The 24575-nt window shown below is 38.9% G+C and overlaps 1 protein-coding gene and 1 long non-coding RNA gene across 2 annotated transcripts in view; both read right to left on the bottom strand.

Moving 5' to 3' along the window:
* Nucleotides 1-719: 719 nt before the first annotated feature.
* Nucleotides 720-5477, bottom strand: LOC126022867 (uncharacterized). Its single transcript, XR_007500278.1, has 4 exons — nucleotides 5404-5477; nucleotides 3029-3058; nucleotides 867-898; nucleotides 720-789 (listed from the first exon to the last, which is right to left on the bottom strand). It is a non-coding gene; the product is annotated as an uncharacterized LOC126022867 (long non-coding RNA).
* Nucleotides 5478-13941: 8464 nt separating this feature from the next.
* MUC6 (mucin 6, oligomeric mucus/gel-forming) overlaps nucleotides 13942-24575 on the bottom strand; it is a 33289-nt gene continuing 22655 nt past the window's right edge. The window contains exons 21-27 of the mRNA XM_049782874.1: nucleotides 24292-24531; nucleotides 24053-24209; nucleotides 22444-22569; nucleotides 21212-21353; nucleotides 20261-20292; nucleotides 14066-14823; nucleotides 13942-14034 (exon numbers count right to left, since the gene is read on the bottom strand). Coding sequence (XP_049638831.1) covers nucleotides 13942-14034; nucleotides 14066-14823; nucleotides 20261-20292; nucleotides 21212-21353; nucleotides 22444-22569; nucleotides 24053-24209; nucleotides 24292-24531 — 1548 coding nt within the window. The remainder of the gene's footprint in view (nucleotides 14035-14065; nucleotides 14824-20260; nucleotides 20293-21211; nucleotides 21354-22443; nucleotides 22570-24052; nucleotides 24210-24291; nucleotides 24532-24575) is intronic.

The following is a 24575-nucleotide window of genomic DNA, read 5'->3' as shown; positions in this document are numbered from 1 at the left end:
TTCTCTATTATAGGAAGAGAGGAGAAATTGAGGGGAGAGGAAGAAAGAGGGAGAGATGAGGAAGAGAGAGAGGAGAGCGAAGAAGAGAGAGAGGGAAAGAGAGGAGAGGAGGGAGAAAGAGAAAAAGAGAAAGAAGGGGAGAGAAAAGAAAAAAGAAAGAGAGAGATAAAGAGACCAATCAAGTAAAGGAAGAATAAACTGAGCTGGGATTCAGTCTATTCTAGAATAGAATGTTCATTACCTATGATGTTTTAAATCTATCTAACATAAAATAGAAAAATGGGAATTTTATTTTGATTATATTATTTAAAAGATTTAAAATTATAAATGACCTTACCTCATAATCAGTATTGTTAAACAAACATGTCTTTGGTTCTAAAAAAAAAAGGAATTTTTCAAATAAATATGATAGTTATTTAAAATATTTATGAAGCAGTAATTTATCAACCAATAATATTGTTTCTTCCCATAATATCCTTATTAATAACTACTTAGTGTGTTATCTATCCCAAAGATACTAAGTTTTAAAAATTTAAGTACTGGTGGTATTATTCACTCAATAATTATTTTTCAGATACCTGGGAGAGTAAACTTTTCAATTCAAATAGTGTGTTACAATTACGCACCACAATGGCCGATTTCACAGCAGGTATCATTAGATCTGAATTTTATAAGCTTCTCTCCAGTTTTGCATGTTGGTGGAGAAGGACATTCTTGTGGTTTACAGTCAACAGAATTTGCGTCAGTACAAGTACATCTGTGGCAATTGGAAGTCCATACGTCTCCAGGCTACAGGAACAAACCAATAGTCAATGATAGGAATGACAGAAAAATTAAAGTATAGTAGACAAAAACAGCATACTTACATGTTTTTCTTCTCCCAGTGGACCATGACAAACTGTTAAGATCAAATGACCAATGTTAATTACATTGGGCAAAACATAACCAGTTATTCTTAGAAAAACACTGAGTGTTTACATTTGTAATTGGCTCTAGGATTTAAGGGTCACGGTATTTGGAAGGACCAAACTGTACTTTAAGATGGATTAATTACATCCATCTACTTGTAGCAAACTGTCTCTAGTAGGCTTTCATTAATATATCTTCTTTTATTTATATATCTTATTTCATTTATATATCCTATTCTCAAAATTCAAAAATAAGTGTAATTTTTTTCTCCATTTAGTGGTCAATAAATCTAATGACCTGCTGTTATACATAAAAGTTTACATTAGTGTGCCTCCACCTGGCAACTTCTTACATAACAATACCAGAGACTAATTTTTTTTTAAGTTGCCTGCAATAGATGACTTGTCAGAGTTAAATGCTCCTTATCCTTCAGACCGAACGTTCTGCAATCTCTTTTGAATTACCAGCTCTTCCTCACACCACTCATTGGTGTTTCTATTCTATCCTCCTTTTCCTCACTGTCCTTCCTGTCAAGCAGATATTTCTCTGTCTTCCAGAAGAGGACGAGAGGTCTCCTGAAAACTAGAAGCCTTGGGGCCCTTTCTACCATAAAAATACATTTCAGTAGATCTGTAAGAACCCTAAAACTCTGCACAAAACTGAATCATTACATTTCGAAAACCAGCTTCTTTCTTAGATAAACTAATCTTCTTTTGTCAAATACCAAACGAGATTTCAAAGTTAACTTGGAATCATAGTTAACTTATGAATCATTTTTATTCCTATACTCTTATAACGTAGCTTCCGATCCACTGCAAATTGTTAACTCTTCATCCATCCTTTATTCACTCCCTTTCCACTTCTTGCCACAATAATATTGAAGGACATTAATAACTTGGATCTAGTATTATGTCATTAAAAGTCAGTAAAACTGACATTTCCTAGGATCTCCTCTGATCCAAAAATTGTATATACATAAAAAGAATTTTCCAACTTTTAATTGCATCGATTTCATGAAGATTTTTTTGATATTTCCCTATAATCTTATAAAAATTACCTTATTCTATTATTTTTGCTTCCTAGATCTATCACAATGTGACACCATTCTGGCTTCTCAGTCTATTTCAAGTCCAAAAATTACATACTGTGGACTTGTCTATTGATTGTTACAAAATTGAGATTCTATAATGAAATATCCAAGAATGCCCCTACGTAATACATGTAATTTATATTACTATATATTTCATGTTTTACAATAAAATTATTATAGGTATATAAGTTATGTACATTTCTTTATAAATCAACCATATCTCACTAAATCCTAGGGACAGAGAATGATTTGGAAGCAGAGAGTAACTTTAGCTACTATCTGAAAAGCATACCAAACTATTAAAGAATATGACAGGAAGAATTCAAGGTTATCTAAAATTGTTTTCCTCTGGAAAGTCTCAATTCAGTTATCATGGATTTGTCTAGTGCAAAAATAATGCTAAATGACATTTTGAAGGTATCTTATAAGATAAATGAAACACTTTATTAATAGAAACCCAACTATGAAGGACTTTAAATGATTAAATTTGTAAATTATTTTGTAAATTAAAAAATTAATCTATCCATTAATTTTGGGATCAATTTGTAAATTATTCAATGGTTTTAATAAATTAAATTAAAATAAAATAAACATTTAAAAATAGACTTAAACTCTTCTAAAAATAGTTTTCTAAACCTGACATATTCATAACAATAAAAATGTTTCTTAAATCTAAAAAACATTGTATCCATATTTAATAACAGATGCATTAGTTGTTTGACTTTATGATGTATTTTGTCAATGAAGGCCAAATTACCTACTTCAATTGTTCTATAATATTTCCATGTTTATTGACCCTTTTCGTATGACTGATGAAATTTGATTCATACAAAAATGATTTGTGCAAAGTAAATTTAAAATGAAAGCAGTCTAGTTTGTGAGTTTGGGCCACAACTGGAGATAAGGGCTTAAAGCTAGGTTTACTCCTGGCAGGGCTTGGGGTGCTAAGGATCAAATCCAGGTGAGGCACATGCAAGGCCAACCTCCTTACCTTCTAAACTATTGTTCCAGTCCTAAAATCAACCTTACCTGGAGTTGGTGGGAGTGATACGGGGCATTCTGTAAAGCAAGAAGCCTTCTATTAGTCTCTAAAGTTATAAAAAATAGTGCCAGAGTGAATAGCTACTTGATTTGTTATTTTCTACCTGAAAATAACAGACTACATTGCTATTCATAAAAATAGACACAGTCCAAAATATATTCCTCTTCTGCCTCTCATAGAATGTGAAATTCTGCCATTACAGAATATTTACTCTGGATCTCTAATTATAGTGAAATACAAATGAGAAACAAAATGAGAAAAGAAAATCCAAGTAAGATTCTTAAAACTTGTCTTGGAAGACAATTAAAAAAAAATCTTTATCATAATATGCAATGACTCCGAAGTGGCAATTCAGCAAGAGGATATCTATATATGAATGATTCCACTTTATTTTATTAAGAACTTTCATTCTCCCATTGTCTTCTTGAACTACTTTAGACTTGCTCTATTTACAGGCATACTAAGTACTTTAAATTAGTCATGTACATAATAAATAAATAAATAATAAATAAATAAATAAATAAAAAACAAAACTTGTTTTGGTCAACCAATCTACTTATCAAGTTCTATTTTTAGACTGCTAAAACTAATTAATTCTTTCTACCTACCAAATAATGCCTGGACTAGTAGCAAGAGAATTTTGGAGAACTTAAAATTTATATATGCTTCAGCAAGAAATTCAAAAACTAACAGATACATGACAACAGAAAGGAAACTAATTTAAGATAAAATTTTGGGGATAAAAGTTTTGTCTTTAGTGAGGGATACTGAGATAATTCTTAGTTTTGAATGTTTAACAAATCAGCATAAGCAAGCAGTAGAAATTATGTTTGGAATATCTGTCTGTTTATATTTATGTATGTTTATTACAGAATAAAATTTATTCTAAACAAATAAAATTTGTTCTAAACAGTATTTCAAGAGTTCATTGAAAATATATCTACAAGAGGAGTGATAAAATAAAATTTCATAATTTTTGAATTGTTACCAAACTAATTTCTCAAAATTACTTCTATGATTTACAAGTTAAAGTAATATCCTTAATGTATTCTCATTTAGTATAATAATAATAATAACATCATCTTTGAATCTCATGGCATTACCAGTATTTGTTACTTGCTAATAAACTTTTATGTCTATCATTTCCTAGACTTAGGGGCAGGAATCCCCACTCCACCAAGTCAGTATAAAATTCAGTCTTCTCCCCTCTGATAGTTTCAATCAGCACTACAAACTAATTAGCAGAAGATAGCACACTAGTGTCATGACAACTCTGAGACAGTTGTTATACAGGCTATTAGGCTTAGCATTAAATGTAATGATGACTTAGAGATCCATACTACTTCTCCCACTAAGAGTCATAGAAGGCAATGATGGTATTGGTGTTGATGCTTTTGCTTAGTGCCTGCTATACAGAATCAGATAATGCAATAGAAAGGATTATATGAATGCTAGTTGAGTACGTAACAAAGATGGTTGATTTTTCCATACCAACCTGTTTTATTTTCAGTTTCTTGATCTTTTTCTTCTACCACGGTTCCTGAGAGGAAATGAGAATTAGTCTGTTATTTCCTTTATTAGAATAAACTTTATGCTAGTTTTTCCTCTGTGTGCATGCTTAAGCTATTCACAAGTTTAAACGAGTTCATGTGGGTGATGAAATATTGAATATATAATGAATCAATAGGGAAATTACATTTTTTTTTTTTTGGTTTTTGGGCCTCACCCGGCAGTGCTCAGGGGTCACTCCTGGCTCTGTGCTCAGAAATCGCTCCTGGCAGGCACGGGAACCATATGGGATGCGGAGATTCGAACCACCATTGGTCCTGGGTCTGCTGCTTGCAAGGCAAATGCCTTACTGCTGTGCTATCTCTCCGGCCTTGGAAATCGTATTTTATAAATCCAGTACTAAAATTTTATAATCTCTGTAACTAAGTCATCTGGAGAGAATCTGCTAAAAAAATCTAACCCAAACAATTTTAGTGGAAAATATATTCCTAATTTTACTTTAGAATCATGTTCCTGAAAGAAATCTAGATTCATCTCACTGGCAGCTGTCTCTGTTTCATTTCTACAACTTCTCTCCCCAATGTTAAATGTCTCATATTAAATCACACACACACACACACACACACACACACACACACACACACACACACACACACACACACACAAAACCTGATCATTGAAGAGACTGTTGTGCTAGTCTGTTTGCACTGAATTCTAGAAAGCTCCTCAGCTCTTGTGAAAGAAGTGACTGCTAAGAAAGAAAGTGTTGATTCTAGAGATTTGCAGAAGATAGTCTGAATCCAGATATGTTGTCCTGCCATGAAGCGGTATCAGTAGTTACTGACTGACTTACTTGTGGTTGAGGTTCCAGGAGCAGGGGTTCCTTCAGTTACATCTCTCATGCCAGTTTCTTCAACAGAAGTTGTGGTCTCTGAGAGGACAGAAAACAGGATAGAGATTAAGGGCATAGGAGCTCTCCTATAGAGAATAGGAAGAATTATTATAAATATGGAATCAAAGAAGGCTATTGCATCTTATTCCTTCGATTGTGTTAGATTTTTATGGGCATCAGTTGTGTCAGGGGTGACCCTCGTGCTGCCTGAAATTCAAGCATCTCAAATCATTCCACTGAGGGTGACCCCTGAAGTCTATCCCTGTCAGGATCCTTGAGATTATATGTTTATACCATTATTTCTGATAAGATAAGAATCCTTGGCATCTTTGCCACATTCTGCATAGAATTATAAGAACAGGAATATTTCCAGTCCCCATGCATCCTATTTATTTTATGGAGATACAAGGAAGCTTCTCCCAGGCTCACCTGTCCCATGCACAGCTTCTTCGCTTTTGGGTGCTACTGTGGTCTCCTCTACGGAGTAAAAGGCAAAAATGTTATTTGTGTGTGTTCAGAAAAAGATTCAGTGCCATTTTTTGATCAAGAAGTTCTATAGGATAGATAATTTTAGACTTCAAATGCTCCCTCTTTCCCATGGGAATGCCACTCCTGAACTCCCAAAGATTTTAGAGGCATGTTCCCCAGGAGAAGCCTCTCTGCTGGTCACATGGTTAACTCCATTTTATAAAGGTACTGCTGTGGGCTAAGCACTGGATCTAGATCTCTTCAACAACTCGTTAAATCTAAGTATACTGTAAAAGCAAAAGACATCACTTTGAGAAAAATGCCTCTTCCCCTAGGAAGCCTGTGGGAGTTGTGAAGCTGTCAGATATCCTCTCACCAGGTATGGATCTAAAAACATTACCTTCCTTCCCTTAAAGTTGTTTCCTTCCAGAAGAGAAGGCATTAACTAGCTAATTAACTATGCCATGAGGTTGGTTGCAGTGATTTCTGTCTACCTGTATGAAGACTTTCATATACAATGGTTATTTTAACAAGTTCTCCTGTACCTAAGATAAAAGGGAGAGGAAGAGAAAAGCAACATCTCTACACCTGTTTCCACATGGCCTTGTTTTTCCAAGGACCCTCAAATGTCACCCAGAATACTGTAGGATAGGAATATCCAGTGTCCATACATATCCAATTGATACAAACTGCTATGCCACTACTGGACTCTTCCTTTTCAATAGATCTCACTGAGTGGAGTGAAAACTCTCACTCCCTGTCCCCTGGCTCTTCTTTGCAATTTCTCTTCTAATTCTTTGAGGTATTTGGCCTCTGATGTTTAAGTAAGGAGCTCCTTGGTTCTATGCTCTCCTCGAATGAATGTGCTTAGTTCGACCATGTGTGCACTGGAGCCACCTACATAATGGTTTATAAGACCCAAACCCCTCAGACTTAAAGAGCTGAGCTATAGAGCATTATGCATGGGTGATATCCTATTCACCTGTGAAAGCCGAAGCCCCCTGGGAGAGGAAAGGTGGGGTAACAATACTGGGTGCACAGACATAGACTCTGATGCTGCTAGAATGTAGCCATCCTGAATTGGTACTGGCTGGTTCTGCTTGTATGGTGGCCCTCATCAGGAATCTAGCTTTCAGATTCCAGAGTTTATTGTGGAACTAAACCCAGAGTAACCAAGACATGGAAAGGGTAGATGTCACAAGTTCAATAACCTGTGCACTGATATTAAATTCAAACTCTAAGGTCATTCTGTGGAGCTGCAAAGCCCATCCTGAGCAAGGAAATGCCAAGAACAGCACATTCTGTTCTAATCAATTAATTCTGTGGCAATGTCACTGAATAGTTCTCAACTATTGTGTTCTAATCTACCAAGAAATGGGATACTACTGTATTGTAAATATAAAGAGGTTGTTTTTGTTTATTTTATTTATTGGACTGGCTTTAAGTGTAAAGATTGACAAAAAGTGTAAAGATCAACTATTATATAAGGGATTCAACACATTTTGTATCATATGTAAGGAGGGTTCAGAATATAAAAGTAAAAGCCCTTTGCTTCCAAAATATAATCTGAAATTCATGTTTTGCCTGTCAGACTCAGCTCTCATGTTCCACATATAAGTTCCTGTAACATTTTTTCAAGTCTCATACTTATTTAAAATCGATTTTCTCATCTGTTACTTCAGTCTGTTTTGTTGGTTCTAAAATTAAAACCACAAATATATTTATATGTACATTTTTACTTCTCTCTATTTATTAATATTACTTTGTTAGGTTATAGTTTGAGAAGAATAACACAGTCCATTAGATATTTTTAGTGTTATTTCAAGGGTCAGAGAACTAGTACAGGGTTTAAATAGCTTTCCTTACATGCAGCCAATCCTGTTTTGAACCCCGGCACCACATAGTTCAATAATCCCCAGGATTATGCCCAAGCATGAAGCCAGAAAAGATGCTTAGCACTACCAGATGTAGCTTCAATGTTCCCACCCCGACCTACCATCCCTGCACCATTTAAAGTCGTATTATTTTTATGTTGACTTACCTACGATGAACTCTGGTGGGTTAATGTATTCTGGGTCTAATTAAAAAAAAAAGTAAAACTCCAATTATAAAATATCATGTAATGGAATTTATACAATATATTTCAATTATAAATTATACTCAAATTTAATTTTTTTAAATTATGTTGATACTTCAACTGCCATGATATTTACAATTTTTAAAGTAAAGAAGCATGACACTTCCTCAAATTTATTCATTATTAATTCATGCCAGGAAGAAATCTTTTGAAAGAGAAATTGCCATTTTAAGAAACTATTATTTACAAATTATCTACACAAGACTAGTTTCCTAAAAATAGATTTACTTTAACTTAATAAATTTTAGTTTTACTAAATAATAAAGTTATAATAAACCTTTTTTTCTAAATTGGTCGTTGATAACTTAACACAGATACCTCTGTTTCTAATTAAATTTGGGATTTAATACCCCTAAGCACTGAAAGGCTCTGTATGTTTGTATACAGCAGAGGTGGCATCAAAACAAGAAGCTCCAACTAAACTTTTTTTAATTGTACATGTGGTAAATCGTCAGACATATTAAATGCATGTGATAAATAAAAAGACAGTAATTCTAAAACGTAAATTAGCTAAAAAGATAGAGGAAACAAACTAAAATAATTCACTGCAATAACAATTCATATTTTCTGAACAATGAGTTTCTTAGTTGTAAATTAAATATTAAATTCCACTTATCTGTATATTATATATGAGAATAAGACTGAAGTTCTTTCTTTCTTACTTTTTTAATTTTATTTTTGTTTTTGGGTCACACCTGGCAGGGATCAGAGGTACTCCTGGCAGGCTTAGGGGACCATATGAGATGCCAGGATTCAAAGCAAAGACCTTCTGCATGAAAGGCAAATGCCTTACCTCCATGCTATCTCACCAGCCCGAATAAAGATTATTTCTAAAAGACAATATGACAATAAATGTTGATTAGTCTTACCTGATTCATCAATAGTTGATGGTGTTGTTCTTGATCCTATAGTAGATGTCACAGTGCCAGTTGATGTAATAGTTGCTGCTCCTGTTGTGCTGGATTGCTTACCAGATCCTCCAGCGGTGCTCGTAGGATTGCCTGATTTGGTTGTACTTGAATCTCCTTTGGCAGGTGTTGCTGGGGAAGAGCCTGCACCTCCTGACGCTGTTGTCTTTGACTCATGAGGAGAGGATCCAGATGTGGGTTCTACACCAGAGGGGGTGGCATTCTCTGAATCTTTACCAGGTGCTACTGTTGTGCTGGATTGCTTACCAGACCCTCCAGCGGTGCTCGTAAGACTGCCTGATTTGGTTGTACTTGAATCTCCTTTGGCAGCTGTTGCTGGGGAAGAGCCTGCACCTCCTGACGCTGTTGTCTTTGACTCTTGAGGAGAGGATCCAGATGTGGGTTCTACACCGGATGGCGTGGCATTCTCTGAATCTTTACCAGGTGCTACTGTAGTGCTGGATTGCTTACCAGATTCGCCAGTGCTGTTTGTATGACTACCTGATTTGGTTGTACTTGAATCTCCTTTGGCAGGTGTTGCTGGGGAAGAGCCTGCACCTCCTGACGCTGATGTCTTTGACTCATGAGGAGAGGATCCAGATGTGGGTTCTACACCAGAGGGGGTGGCATTCTCTGAATCTTTACCAGGTGCTACTGTTGTGCTGGATTGCTTACCAGACCCTCCAGCGGTGCTCGTAGGATTGCCTAATTTGGTTGTACTTGAATCTCCTTTGGCAGGTGTTGCTGGGGAAGAGCCTGCACCTCCTGACGCTGTTGTCTTTGACTCTTGAGGAGAGGATCCAGATGTGGGTTCTACACCGGATGGCGTGGCATTCTCTGAATCTTTACCAGGTGCTACTGTAGTGCTGGATTGCTTACCAAATTCGCCAGTGCTGTTCGTATGACTACCTGATTTGGTTGTACTTGAATCTCCTTTGGCAGGTGTTGCTGGGGAAGAGCCTGCACCTCCTGACGCTGTTGTCTTTGACTCATGAGGAGAGGATCCAGATGTGGGTTCTACACCAGAGGGGGTGGCATTCTCTGAATCTTTACCAGGCGCTACTGTTGTGCTTGATTGCTTACCAGACCCTCCAGCGGTGCTCGTAGGACTGCCTGATTTGGTTGTACTTGAATCTCCTTTGGCAGGTGTTGCTGGGGAAGAGCCTGCACCTCCTGACGCTGTTGTCTTTGACTCTTTAGGAGAGGATCCAGATGTGGGTTCTACACCAGAGGGCGTGGCATTCTCTGAATCTTTACCAGGTGCTACTGTTGTGCTGGATTGCTTACCAGACCCTCCAGCGGTGCTCGTAGGACTACCTGATTTGGTTGTACTTGAATCTCCTTTGGCAGCTGTCGCTGGGGAAGAGCCTGCACCTCCTGACGCTGTTGTCTTTGACTCTTGAGGAGAGGATCCAGATGTTGTGGGTTCTACACCAGAGTGGGTGGCATTCTCTGAATCTTTACCAGGTGCTACTGTTGTGCTGGATTGCTTACCAGACCCTCCAGCAGTGCTCGTAGGACTACCTGATTTGGTTGTACTTGAATCTCCTTTGGCAGCTGTTGCTGGGGAAGACCCTGCACCTCCTGATGCTGTTGTCTTTGACTCTTGAGGAGAGGATCCAGATGTGGGTTCTACACCAGAGGGCGTGGCATTCTCTGAATCTTTGCCAGGTGCTACTGTAGTGCTAGATTGTTTACCAGATCCTCCAGCAGTGCTTGTAGAACTACCTGATTTGGTTGTCCTTGAATCTCCTTTGGCAGCTGTTGCTGGGGAAGAGCCTGCCCCTTCTGACGCTGTTGTCTTTGACTCTTGAGGAGAGGATCCAGATGTGGGTTCTACACCAGAGGGCGTGGCATTCTCTGAATCTTTACCAGGTGCTACTGTAGTGCTGGATTGCTTAGCAGATCCTCCAGTACTGTTCGTATGACTACCTGATTTGGTTGTACTTGAATCTCCTTTAGTGGGTGTTGCTGGTAAAGAGCCTGCACCTCCTGATGCTGTTGTCTTTGACTCTTGAGGAGAGGATCCAGATGTGGGTTCTACACCGGATGGCGTGGCATTCTCTGAATCAGTGCCAGGTGCTACTGTTGTGCTGGATTGCTTAACAGATTCTCCAGTGCTGTTCGTATGACTACCTGATTTGGCTGTACTTGAATCTCCTTTGGCAGAAGTTGCTGGGGAAGAGCCTGCACCTCCTGACGCTGTTGTCTTTGACTCATGAGGAGAGGATCCAGATGTGGGTTCAACACCAGAGGGCGTGGCATTCTCTGAATCTTTGCCAGGTGCTACTGTAGTGCTAGATTGTTTACCGGATCCTCCAGCGGTGCTTGTAGAACTACCTGATTTGGTTGTACTTGAATCTCCTATGGCAGATGTTGCTGGGGAAGAGCCTGCACCTCCTGACGCTGTTGTCTTTGACTCATGAGGAGAGGATCCCGATGTGGGTTCTACACCAGAGGGCGTGGCATTCTCTGAATCTTTACCAGGTGCTACTGTAGTGCTGGATTGCTTAGCAGATCCTCCAGTGCTGTTCGTATGACTACCTGATTTGTTTGTACTTGAATCTCCTTTGGCAGCTGTTGTTGGGGAAGACGCTGCAACTCCTGAAGCTGTTGTCTTTGACTCTTGAGGAGAGGATCCAGATGTGGGTTCTACACCGGATGGCGTGGCATTCTCTGAATCTGTGCCAGGTGCTACTGTTGTGCTGGATTGCTTAACAGATTCTCCAGTGCTGTTCGTATGACTACCTGATTTGGCTGTACTTGAATCTCCTTTGGGAGAAGTTGGTGGGGAAGAGCCTGCACCTCCTGACGCTGTTGTCTTTGACTCATGAGGAGAGGATCCAGATGTGGGTTCAACACCAGAGGGCGTGGCATTCTCTGAATCTTTGCCAGGTGCTACTGTAGTGCTAGATTGTTTACCGGATCCTCCAGCGGTGCTTGTAGAACTACCTGATTTGGTTGTACTTGAATCTCCTTTGGCAGATGTTGCTGGGGAAGAGCCTGCACCTCCTGACGCTGTTGTCTTTGACTCATGAGGAGAGGATCCAGATGTGTGTTCTACACTAGAGGGCGTGGCATTCTCTGAATCTTTACCAGGTGCTACTGTTGTGCTGGATTGCTTACCAGACCCTCCAGCAGTGCTCGTAGGACTACCTGATTTGGTTGTACTTGAATCTCCTTTGGCAGCTGTTGCTGGGGAAGAGCCTGTACCTCCTGACGCTGTTGTCTTTGACTCTTGAGGAGAGGATCCTGAGGTGGGTTCTACACCAGAGGGCGTGGCATTCTCTGAATCTTTACCAGGTGCTACTGTAGTGCTGGATTGCTTAGCAGATCCTCCAGTGCTGCTCGTATGACTACCTGATTTGGTTGTACTTGAATCTCCTTTAGTGGGTGTTGCTGGTGAAGAGCCTGCACCTCCTGATGCTGTTGTCTTTGACTCTTGAGGAGAGAATTCCGATGTGGGTTCTATACCGGATGGCGTGGCATTCTCTGAATCTGTGCCAGGTGCTACTGTTGTGCTGGATTGCTTAACAGATTCTCCAGTGCTGTTTGTATGACTACCTGATTTGGCTGTACTTGAATCTCCTTTGGCAGAAGTTGCTGGGGAAGAGCCTGCACCTCCTGACGCTGTTGTCTTTGACTCATGAGGAGAGGATCCAGATGTGGGTTCTACACCAGAGGGCGTGGCATTCTCTGAATCTTTGCCAGGTGCTACTGTAGTGCTAGATTGTTTACCAGATCCTCCAGCGGTGCTTGTAGGACTGCCTGATTTAGTTATACTTGAATCTCCTATGGCAGCTGTTGCTGGGGAAGAGCCTGCACTTCCTGACGCTGTTGTCTTTGATTCTTGAGGAGAGGATCCAGATGTGGGTTCTACACCAGAAGGTGTGGTGTTCTCGGAGTCTTTACCAGGTGCTACTGTTGTGCTGGATTGCTTTCCAGACCCACCAGCGGTGCTTGTAGAACTACTTGATTTGGTTGTACTTGAATCTCCTTTGGCAGCTGTTGCTGGGGAAGAGCCTGCACCTCCTGATGCTGTTGTCTTTGACTCTTGAGGAGAGGATCCAGATGTGGGTTCTACACCAGAAGGCGTGGTGTTCTCGGAGTCTTTACCAGGTGCTACTGTTGTGCTGGATTGCTTACCAGATCCTCCAGTAGAGCTCGTAGGACTGCCTGATTTGGTTGTACTTGAATCTCCTTTGGCAGCAGTTGCTGGGGAAGACCCTGCACCTCCTGAGGCTGTTGTCTTTGACTCTTGAGGAGAGGATCCAGATGTGGGTTCTACACCAGAGGGCGTGGCATTCTCTGAATCTTTACCAGGTGCTACTGTTGTGCTGGATTGCTTACCAGACCCTCCAGCAGTGCTCGTTGGACTACCTGATTTGGTTGTACTTGAATCTCCTTTGGCAGCTGTTGCTGGGGAAGAGCCTGCACCTCTTGAGGCTGTTGTCTTTGACTCTTGAGGAGAGGTTCCAGATGTTGTGGGTTCTACACCAGAGGGCGTGGCATTCTCTGTATCATTACCAGGTGCTACTGTTGTGCTAGATTGTTTACCAGATCCTCCAGCAGTGCTTGTAGAACTACCTGATTTGGCTGTACTTGAATCTCCTTTGGCAAGTGTTGCTGGGGAAGAGCCTGCACTTCCTGACGCTGTTGTCTTTGACTCTTGAGGAGAGGATCCAGATGTGGGTTCTACACCAGAAGGCGTGGTGTTCTCGGAGTCTTTACCAGGTGCTACTGTTGTGCTGGATTGCTTACCAGATCCTCCAGTAGAGCTCGTAGGACTGCCTGATTTGGTTGTACTTGAATCTCCTTTGGCAGCAGTTGCTGGGGAAGACCCTGCACCTCCTGAGGCTGTTGTCTTTGACTCTTGAGGAGAGGATCCAGATGTTGTGGGTTCTACACCAGAGGGCGTGGCATTCTCTGAATCTTTACCAGGTGCTACTGTTGTGCTGGATTGCTTACCAGATCCTCCAGCGGTGCTCATAGGACTGCCTGATTTGGTTGTACTTGAATCTCCTTTGGCAGGTGTTGCTGGGGAAGAGCCTGCACCTCCTGACGCTGTTGTCTTTGACTCTTGAGGAGAGGATCCAGATGTGGGTTCTACACCAGAGGGCGTGGCGTTCTCTGAATCTTTACCAGGTGCTACTGTTGTGCTGGATTGCTTAACAGACCCTCCAGTGGTGCTCGTAGGACTACCTGATTTGGTTGTACTTGAATCTCCTTTGGCAGCTGTTGCTGGGGAAGACACTGCACCTCCTGAGGCTGTTGTCTTTGACTCTTGAGGAGAGGATCCAGATGTTGTGGGTTCTACACCAGAGGGCGTGGCATTCTCTGAATCCTTACCAGGTACTACTGTTGTGCTGGATTGCTTACCAGATCCTCCAGTGGTGCTCGTAGGACTACCTGATTTGGCTGTACTTGAATCTCCTTTGGCAGCTGTTGCTGGGGAAGACACTGCACCTCCTGAGGCTGTTGTCTTTGACTCTTGAGGAGAGGATCCAGATGTTGTGGGTTCTACACCAGAGGGCGTGGCATTCTCTGAATCCTTACCAGGTACTACTGTTGTGCTGGATTGCTTACCAGATCCTCCAGTGGTGCTCGTAGGACTACCTGATTTGGTTGTACTTGAATCTCCTTTGGCAGGTGTTGCTGGGGAAGACCCTGTAGTTCCTGAGGCTGTTGTCTTTGACTCTTGAGAGGATCCAGATGTTGTGGGTTCTACACCAGAGGAAGTGGTGGTCTCTGAATCTTTTGTTGGTGCTTTTGTTGTTGAATGTTCTGAAGATTCATCTGGGGTCTTGTTATCTACATTTGATTTTGTTGTCCTTGATCCATCCATGGAAGAACTTGTTGTGGCATATCCTTCAAATGTTGACATACAAGATAAAAATTAAGTTTAGATATTATCTATATATGGTTACCAATGATTAACTGTATGATTATATGCATTTATATATAGATTTTCATATAGTTGCATTTCTGATCACTGCTTTCATTTGAAATAGTGAAATTAAAGTTAATGTCTATTTTTGTTTGGGACCATACATGTCAGTGCTCAGGGCTTATTCTTAGCATCTGTGTTCAGGCATTAATTTTGGTGCGGTTTTGAGAGCCTTATGTGGTGTGAGGGTTCAAACTTTCTTGACTGTGTGCTAGGCAAGTGAATTACTTACCATATTATCTCTTCAGCCTATGATTAAAATTCTTTAGGTTAATAATAAAGTTATTTATAAACAATTTCTTTTGGGGAAAAGTTGTCATCACAAATTCAATTTGTTTTAGAGTAAACATTGCATTATATTGTATTGGTGACAGGGATGCATGATTGAAAACAATATGTATATACATTAAGTTCACCACTAAAAGAGAAATTCCATCCTCACCATACAAATGTAAATTATTTTTAAAGAACTAAAATTTTTTATAGTGTCCACTTTATTGAAATTAGTAATACATAATGTTCCCTTTTAGCACATGAAACTTCATACTGGAAAAAATTTTCTATAATATTATGACTGATATAGAACTATGACTTAGCATTTTAGAAATAAATAGAGAATAACAAACCCGAGAATTGCTAAATAACTTAAACGCAAGATAACATTATTCAAATTTGGAAGTAAAAACTAATAGGTGTGTTTTACCTGTTGTGGTGCTTTGTTTGGAGGTGACAGTTGTAGTAGATTCTGTTCAGGAAAGAACCAGTTAATCAAAATATACAATTTAAATAATTTTCTGGGAAATATATCCTAAAATATTAGTTCATAAATCATTTGCATATGTAAATGTTTTAAACTGTGTTCTTACTATTGTGAACACTGCTACATGAACATAGGCATGCAGATGGCTTTTCTGCATTGTGTTTTTGGTCCCCTATGATATATTCCTAGGAGCAATATTGCTGGTCAAATGGGAACCAATTTCTAGTTTGTTTTTTTTTTTGAAGATGTCCATAACCCAAGTGCCTGAGAACAAATGAGTGGTTAAAAAAAAAAAGGAACTGGGGCCGGAGAGATAGCATGGAGGTAAGGCGTTTGCCTTTCATGCAGGAGGTCATCGGTTCGAATCCCGGTGCCCCATATGGTCCCCTGTGCCTGCCAGGAGCAATTTCTGAGCCTGGAGCCAGGAATAACCCCTGAGCACTGCCAGGTGTGACCCAAAAACCAAAAAAAAAAAAAAAAAAAAAAGGAACTATGGTACATCTTCACAATGAAATTCTACACATCTTCACAGTTGTTAGGAAAAATGATGTAATGAAATTTGCTTATACATGGATAGAGATGGCAAGTATTATGCTTAGTGAAATGAGTCAGAGAGAGAAATAAAAAATAGAATGATTATATTGATTTTTGGGATATAAAATGATAGATAATAATATCCAAAAACAATGGTTGGACTGGCACACAGTAGGCAGGACATTTGACTTACACACAGCCAACCCAGGTTCAATCTCCAGCATCCCATATGGTCCCCTGAACCTACCAAGAGTAATTTCTGAATGCAGAGCCAGGAGAAATGGAAGAAATGGGAGAGACTACTCATCCAATATCCATCAGATAAGATATACAAGGTACTGACAGAACTTAACAAGAGAAAACATCTAACGCTATCAAAAATGTGGAGAAGAAATTAACGGACACTTCCTCAAAGAAGAAATACAAATGAACAAAACGCACATGAATACATGCTCCACATCACTACATCAGTGAGATGCAAATGAAAACGACAGTGAGGTAACCATCTCACACCACAGAGACTGGCACATATCACAAAGAACAAGAATAATCAGTGCTGGTGGGGATTTGGAGAGAAAGGAACTCTCATTCGCTGCTGGTGGGAATGCTGTCTAGTCCAGCCTTTATGGAAAACAATATGGAGATTCTTCAAAAAAGTGGAAACTGAGCTCCCTTATGACCCAGTAATACCATTCCTAGGGATACATCTTAGGAACACAAAAAACACAATACAAAAATGCCGCCCTCATGCCTATGTTCATTGCAGTTTTATATACTATAGCCAGAATCTGGAAACAACCCACATGCCTGACAACATACAGATGAGTGGCTAAAGAAATTGTGGTACATAGGGCCGGAGCTATAGCCCAGTGGTAGGGTGTTTGCCTTGCATGTGCCTGATCCAGGAGGGACCTCATTTCGATCCCTAGCATCCCATATAGACAGTCCTCCAAGCCAGGAGTGATTTCTGAGCGCACAGCCAGGAGTAACCCCTGAGTGTCACTGGGTGTGATCCAAAACAAAAACAAACATAAAAAGAAATTTTGGTACATATACAGTATAGAATATTATGCAGCTGTCAGGAAAAATCAAGACATGAAATTTTTCTGTACATGGATGGACATGGAAACTAATGTGATAAGTTAAATGAGTCAGAGGGAGAGAGATAGACACAGAATAGTCTCACTCATCTGTGAGATTTAAGAAAAATAAAAGACATAATAATACTCAGAGACAATAGAGATAAGGCTTGGAAGGGCCAGCCCACAATAGGAAGTTTACCACAAAGATTGGTGAGTACAATTAGAGAAATAACTACACCAACAACTATCATGACAGTGGTAGTGATGAGAGAAATAGAATGCCTGTCTCAAAGACAGGCAGGGGTGGGGAAAGGGAAAAATGGGGGGCTTTGATGGCTGGAAGGTTTCACTGGTGAAGGGGGTGTACTTTTTATGACTGAAACCCAATTACAAACATGTTTGTAACCATGGTGTTTAAATAAAGATATTATAAAAAATAAATAAAAGTAAAAATAGAAAAACACAAGAAGTAACTCCTGAACACCATCAAGTATGACCCAAAAAACAAAAATAAGTAAGTAAATAAATAAATAGTGATGAGGACCAGGAGGATCCGTCCATGATAGAAAACTTGACACAACGAGCAGGGAAATTCATTTAGGACAGAAAAAGGATCACTATGACAGACTGTTGGAAATTATTACTTTGGACAAGAACTGGGTGCTGAAAGGAGGTAAAGTGATATGTATGATACCTGAAACCACAGAATCTAAAGGAGAAAAAGAGAGATAGAGAGAAGTAAAATTCTGCCACAGAGGCAGGCAAGGAGGGGGAGGGCAGGAAGGGAACTGGGGACAATGGTGGAAATGTGCACTGGTGAAGGGTGTTGAATACTGTCTAACTGAAATGCAATAAAATTAAAGAATTTATTTTTAAAATTATGTGCTTATATTTTCATTTCACTCCATATTGTATGTCATGAAGAAAATAGCTATTAATAGAATTTAGTAAGACCTTAGAAGATAAATAAAAAGGTCTATTTAAGGATAAAGAAGTATAATTCAAGAGCCCTGACAATACTTTATATTGGAGTAGTTGACTGATAAAAATAAAATTTAAACAGCATTTTTTTTGTTTTTGTTTTTGTTTTTGGGCCACACCCGGCAGTGCTCAGGGGTCACTCCTGGCTGTCTGCTCAGAGATAGCTCCTGGCAGGTACAGGGGACCATATGGGACACCGGGATTCGAACCAACCACCTTTGGTCCTGGATCGGCTGCTTGCAAGGCAAACACCGCTGTGCTATCTCTCCAGGCCCTAAACAGCATTTTGTAGATAACACACAACCATCTCCAAATAACAATCAATAAGAAACAAAATCCTGCCTGTATTACATAAAATAGAAACATCTGCCTAAATGCCTTGGCAACTTTCAATATGCCTGTACTTACAATGGATTAAATGTCCCAAACTAAAGTTAAACAACATTTGCCATATTCTCATGAATGAACTCACTGGAAATGCTTAGACAAAGTAATGAGTTTTAAAAAAATGAATTCAGGGTTGAAATGATAGTACAGCAGGTGGATGTTTGCCTCCATGTGACCTATCTGGGTTCAGCCCCTGGCACTCATTATGGTCTCCTGAGCCCTTCCAGGAGTGAATCGTGAGCAAAGAGCCAGCAGTGTGCCCTGAGCTTCACCCAGGTGTAGCCTAAACATAAATAAATAAATTCACTTTGACTTCTGTTTCCAAATCACTCCCAGTAATACATAGGACCTTTTTTATTGTTTGTTTGTTTGTTTGTTTGTTTGTTTCAGAGCACACTGAGGAGTGCTCAGGAATTCATTCTGATTCTGCGTCCAGGATTCACTCCTGGTGGACTCCGGGGACCCTATAAGGTACTGGAGAAGGAACCCAAGCAAGGCAAGAACCTTATCTTTGCTGTCTTATCTCCCTACCTTGATATATACCACACTTATTTCCATCATTAATTAATTAATTCTACCAACCACATTTACTTCTACTTCACTCCACTTGTCCCAATCATTTACAAATATTTTGGATTATGATATTTAATGAACATCACATTCATTTGTATTTATAACTTCATTTAAGCATATTTTGATATTTTTCTAGTAGCTTCATTTTAACTTAAAATTTCGCTAATAGCACACTCATTAAAAAGGAAATACTTGTAAGAAAACAACAAAGAAAAAAGAAGAAATGAAGGATTCTCCATAAAAAGTAATAAGAAATACAACTCAAAATACAAAGATAATTTTACCTATAAATGTTGAATTTGTTCCTGTTTCTGAAATAAAAATAAATTTCATTAATGACAGAAATAATAAGCTTGAAAATAATTCTATATCTCCTTGTTTCCTTATAATGGTCTCTTTTTAGTTTTATTTATACAATTAAAAAACAAAATAATCAGCTCATGAGTTCTTTGGGAATTATCTTAGGGTTTTTTTTTGAGGTGAGAGGTGGTTTTGAATCACACCCTGTGACGCTCAGGGATTGCTCCTGGCTCTGTGCCCAGAAATCGCTCCTGACAGGCTCCGGGGACCATATGGGGTGCTAGGAATTGAACAGAGGTTCGTCCTGGGTTGTCTGAGTGCAAGGCAAACACCCTGCTGCTGTGCTCTCGCTCTGGCCCCAACTGTCTGATACTTATTTTGAAGGTGTGTATTGCTTGTGAATCTTTCTTCTATTACAATTTTCTGCATTAATTCGCATCTGCATCCCTTTACTACTCTCTTCTGGCTTACTACCTCACTCCTGACTGAACCAGGACACAGATGCAACTGAGCTGCAAGTAAAGAATCCTGCAACTATCAGCTGTTGGAAAGGGTGGGAGGCACTGGTAGCAAGAGACTCAATGGAACAAATACCCTGGATTGAGCCTATCCTACAGACAGTGGTACCTCGACTAAGCTACTCCTCTGCTATCCAAGATCTCTGATGCCAAATTCCAGCTGTCATTCTGCCTAAACCAATTAAAGTTACTTACCTTTAAGTTAAGGATTACAAACACTTACCACTACACTCCAGCTCTCCTGCGATGCAGTAGCTGAAAGTTAATTTTTTAAAAAGAAATTAGTTTAAATGTAAGCTCTTAGTGGCATGCAGCTCTTGGATATAAAACGTCAAATTGTCTAACTGAAAATTAAAATAGAATCAAATAAGAAGTAAAAGGAAATAATTATTTTCCCAGGAACAGACCATAAAAGCAAACCACCCATTTTTTTTCATGTACTCAGACCCTTATCCATGTTCCATGGAGAAATTTTTGGAACCTAAATACATGCTCTTGTAGCCCACTGTAAAGTCAGTTTTCACATGTTTTAAGACTGACATTAGGAGAAACTAATTGCACTCGGGCAATCACACCTTTTTGGAATCCAAGTTACTTTTTGAAACCTACAAACATGAAAGCAAGCTATAATGAAGCAATGCTACGTTTACCTAAAACTGCATTGTAGTATTTTTGTCCTTTCTTCTGCATTATTAAGTTTGAGACTGAATAGCCACTTATGGTTTGTGTTTACTAAAATTATAAGATAATATAACTGATATAAAAGTCAACATAAAGTTGACCTTGTTGAGAAACAACAAAGGTAAATGTTGTACGCATATTTCCTCCTTCTTTTAGACTTGGTTTCTGTTTAGGGGCCACATTCTGGTAGTGTCAGGGATTAAAAAGAATCCTCCAGCATGCAAAACATAAACTCCAGGCCTTTGCACCATTCCTTTCACCCCATTTCTTTATTTGGAGTGTGGCCATGGAACACTGCTCAGGGATTACTCCTGACTTTGTGCTCAGGGATTACTCTTGGAGGTGCTTGTGGAACCAGATACAATGCCTAAAATCAAACCAGGGTTGACCTTTTTACATCTGTACTATCTCTGCCTCCAGCCCCGTTCACTTATCTTTTTTTCCAAATAAAACTTCAAGAATTGCTTAATTGAAAAAGCAGGAGAGAACATACCATGTTCTTCCACAATTATCTTGGATCACTCCTCCAGCTGGTATAACATCATTGTAGAAACAGCTGCATTCTGATTGGCGGACACATTTCATGGTGTTTTCATCCAAATAAGGAGCATCATCTGGACACTTAGCATAGCAACCTATATGAAAAATAAATAAATAAATAAATAAATAAAACGAAACACATCATCTCTTGGGCTACAACTTACCCCATAGTGGTGAAGTTATTTAAACTAACTGAAGCAAAGAATAACAAAACATTACATTCTTTTTGTTGTTATTGTTTTTGTTTTTGAGCCACACCTGTTGACGCTCAGGGGTTACTACTGGCTATGTTCTCAGAAATCGCTCCTGACTTGGGGGGAGGGTTCCATATGGGACCCTAGGGTATGGAACCGAGGTTCATCCTAGGCTAGTGTTTGCAAGGCTGACTCCTTAACTCTAGCACCACCGCTCCGGCCCAAACATTACATTCTTAATGAAAATTAATTGAACAAAATTTATATTTTGTTATAATGAACGGCCAATCTGAAAACACACAAATATTTAACTTTTTGCTAGTTGATGTTTGTATTATTCATTTTCATTGTGCCAGAAGTCAAACACAGTGTCTCAAATATACAAGGCATGCTCTTTTCCATTAAACCACACAACTCCTAGGTAGTCCATACAGCTTCTATCGGATTTTTTTTCTAAAGTGTTTCCTAAAGTATTTTTAAGTGATTGGCTTCTTTAATGATGGGCATGATGTTGAACATTAAAAAAAGATTTTGTAGTAAGTATCGTGAAATGTTAATGTTCATTCTATTTTTGAAAATGTAAATGAAGGCATAGTAATCATATTAAAATGAATCGAAAATAACTAGAAATTTAGCACAAATGTGACATTTGAAAATATTTTGCTTTTTTTCTTTCTGCTTCTTTTTTTCTGAGACATATAAATGAAGAGAGTATATTTTTGTATGATAATCCTATTCAAGTGAGATTATAGTTTTTCACATTCTGATATTGTGTAGTTAAAGGCTGATCATGGAATCTCAGCACTGTATTTTATTTTATTGCCTATTAAAATATACCATATGTACAAATAAAATGTTTCTAATATTATAGAAAGAAAAACTACATTAAATTACAAAAATCTGGGACACTGCTGGTAAAAACTAACATTTTCTTATTTTAAATTATCAACATAATTTGTTCTACTTAATCAACTTTATTAAAATGTCTTACCTTCTAAATGAGCTGAGAATTTCTGCCCAATGACTCTATCTTTGCATGTTTTTGCTGTCACAGTGCCACAAGGTTCATAATGCCAGCTGCATTCTCCAGGAGCATTGTAGTAATCACAGTAGACCGCTATGGTTGAACCACATCAAATTACTTCCATTAATTGCATGTCAATTTTCACCTTGTATTTCTCAAAGCATATAAAATTAAAATACACTTGTATGATATTAACAATAAAGAGACCTAAAAATTATTATATATAAAATATATGGTTTTTTTTTTGGTTTTTGGGCCACACCCGGCGGTGCTCAGGAGTTACTCCTGGCTGTCTGCTCAGAAATAGCTCCTGGCAGGCACGGGGGACCATATGGGACACCGGGATTCGAACCAACCACCTTTGGTCCTGGATCGGCTGCTTGCAAGGCAAATGCCGCTGTGCTATCTCTCCGGGCCCAAAATTATTATATTTTACCCATTGTTTAAATTGATGTGTAAGTTAAAATAGCTCAGAAAAAGGGGAGGTAGCTAATTAAACTCTGTTCACAGTAAAGCTGGTTTGGATTGAAAGGTAAACATTTATTTTCCCAATGATATTTTTTAGGTTATAGTCTATATTAATGAGTATTATGAATAATTAATTGATCATCAAATTAATTTAATTATTGATTATTCATGATGCTTCATATAAACCAAGATGTCTTATATTAAAATATATGGTATTATCTATCAGATAAGTGCCAACTGAGATAAATGAGAATGTTTAAAATGTTATATTCATTAGCTTTTTCTTATGTTCAACTTAAAATTAAAAAAACTAATCTCCAAATATTAGGGTGAATAAAATAATAATAGATAATAAAATCTAAATAGATTTTTTTTTGTTTTTGGGCCACACCCATTTGACGCTCAGGGATTACTCCTGGCTATGAGCTCAGAAATCACCCCTGGCTTGGGGGGGACCATATGGGACACCGGGGGATCAAACTGCGATCCATCCGCTTGCAAGGCAGACACCTAACCTGTAGCGCCACCTTCCCGGCCCCAAAATCTAAATAGATCTTAAATGAGAGAACTATGTAGATGTTTCAGTGTAGTCTATAATGTTCTTTACAAAGGAATAAAATGCAACTTTTAATTTGACATTCCTCTTGGTCATATTTGCTTTCTCATAACATCTTCTTTTAGAAGAAAAATAATTGATCAATTTCTATTGAAATCATCCCATCCACTACAGAATTAGATTCAATTGATATTCAGTTTCTGATTTATCTTGAACATCACACTATGAAAGTTTTCTAGTTCATATGGAGGAATTTAAACAAAAACTAGTATCTAACAGATATTCCAAAGGGTTTATGATTATATCCAGATGGGCTATTAGTTCATGGTTGGTATGATTATCATAAGCTGTATTTCATATCAGTACCAAGTTTCCCCTCTCGTGAATATGAAAGAATTGGAAACTAAATTTAATTCGCTGTGTTGTGTGATGTTAGCATGTTTTTAAACCTTTCTAGCTACAAGATTATACGTGTTAAAAATTATGAAGATTGTCCAGCAAGATAATTTCACATATTTTTCTTTCAAACGGCAATGCAGAGACTTGACTTACGACAGAGATCTGGTTTTCTCCAAGTGACACAGACGCCGACAGCGCTGCATGCCTCTGCATACATGGCCACTGCTGTGCAGAAACCCTGGTATTTGCCCTCCATGTCACAGGCACATGCTTCCTCGATGCACGCATCATAGTAAGAGCTGGGATCCACCTGCAGGGGCACACACGTCAGGCCTTGTGAGCACTTCCACAGTGCTCCTGCAGTACTGAGAGTCTTGTCCTGGCCACCTTACCTTGCTGTGACACTCCCTGAAGGTGCTGTCCCGGATGATCTCACATTTCCGTACAGCCCAGGCTTTACAATAGGGGTTTGAGTCACATGGGAAAGTTTGAGCTACTGTGTCCGAGCATTCTTGACTAGTTTTCCAACTATTTCCAAATTCCAGGGCTCCAGAAGCTTCTGACGAGTATCTTGTTGTGAAATCATCCTTGAGATCACCATTGTTATTGCCACAAAGACCGCACACTTTGCCCTGTGGGGGAAGTTAACGGGGCGTTATTCTGGGAACAGTGAGAA

The sequence above is a fragment of the Suncus etruscus genome, chromosome 11 (genome assembly GCF_024139225.1).
Source record: "Suncus etruscus isolate mSunEtr1 chromosome 11, mSunEtr1.pri.cur, whole genome shotgun sequence".
NCBI lineage: Eukaryota > Metazoa > Chordata > Mammalia > Eulipotyphla > Soricidae > Suncus > Suncus etruscus.
This window is presented reverse-complemented; position numbering and strand designations above follow the sequence as displayed.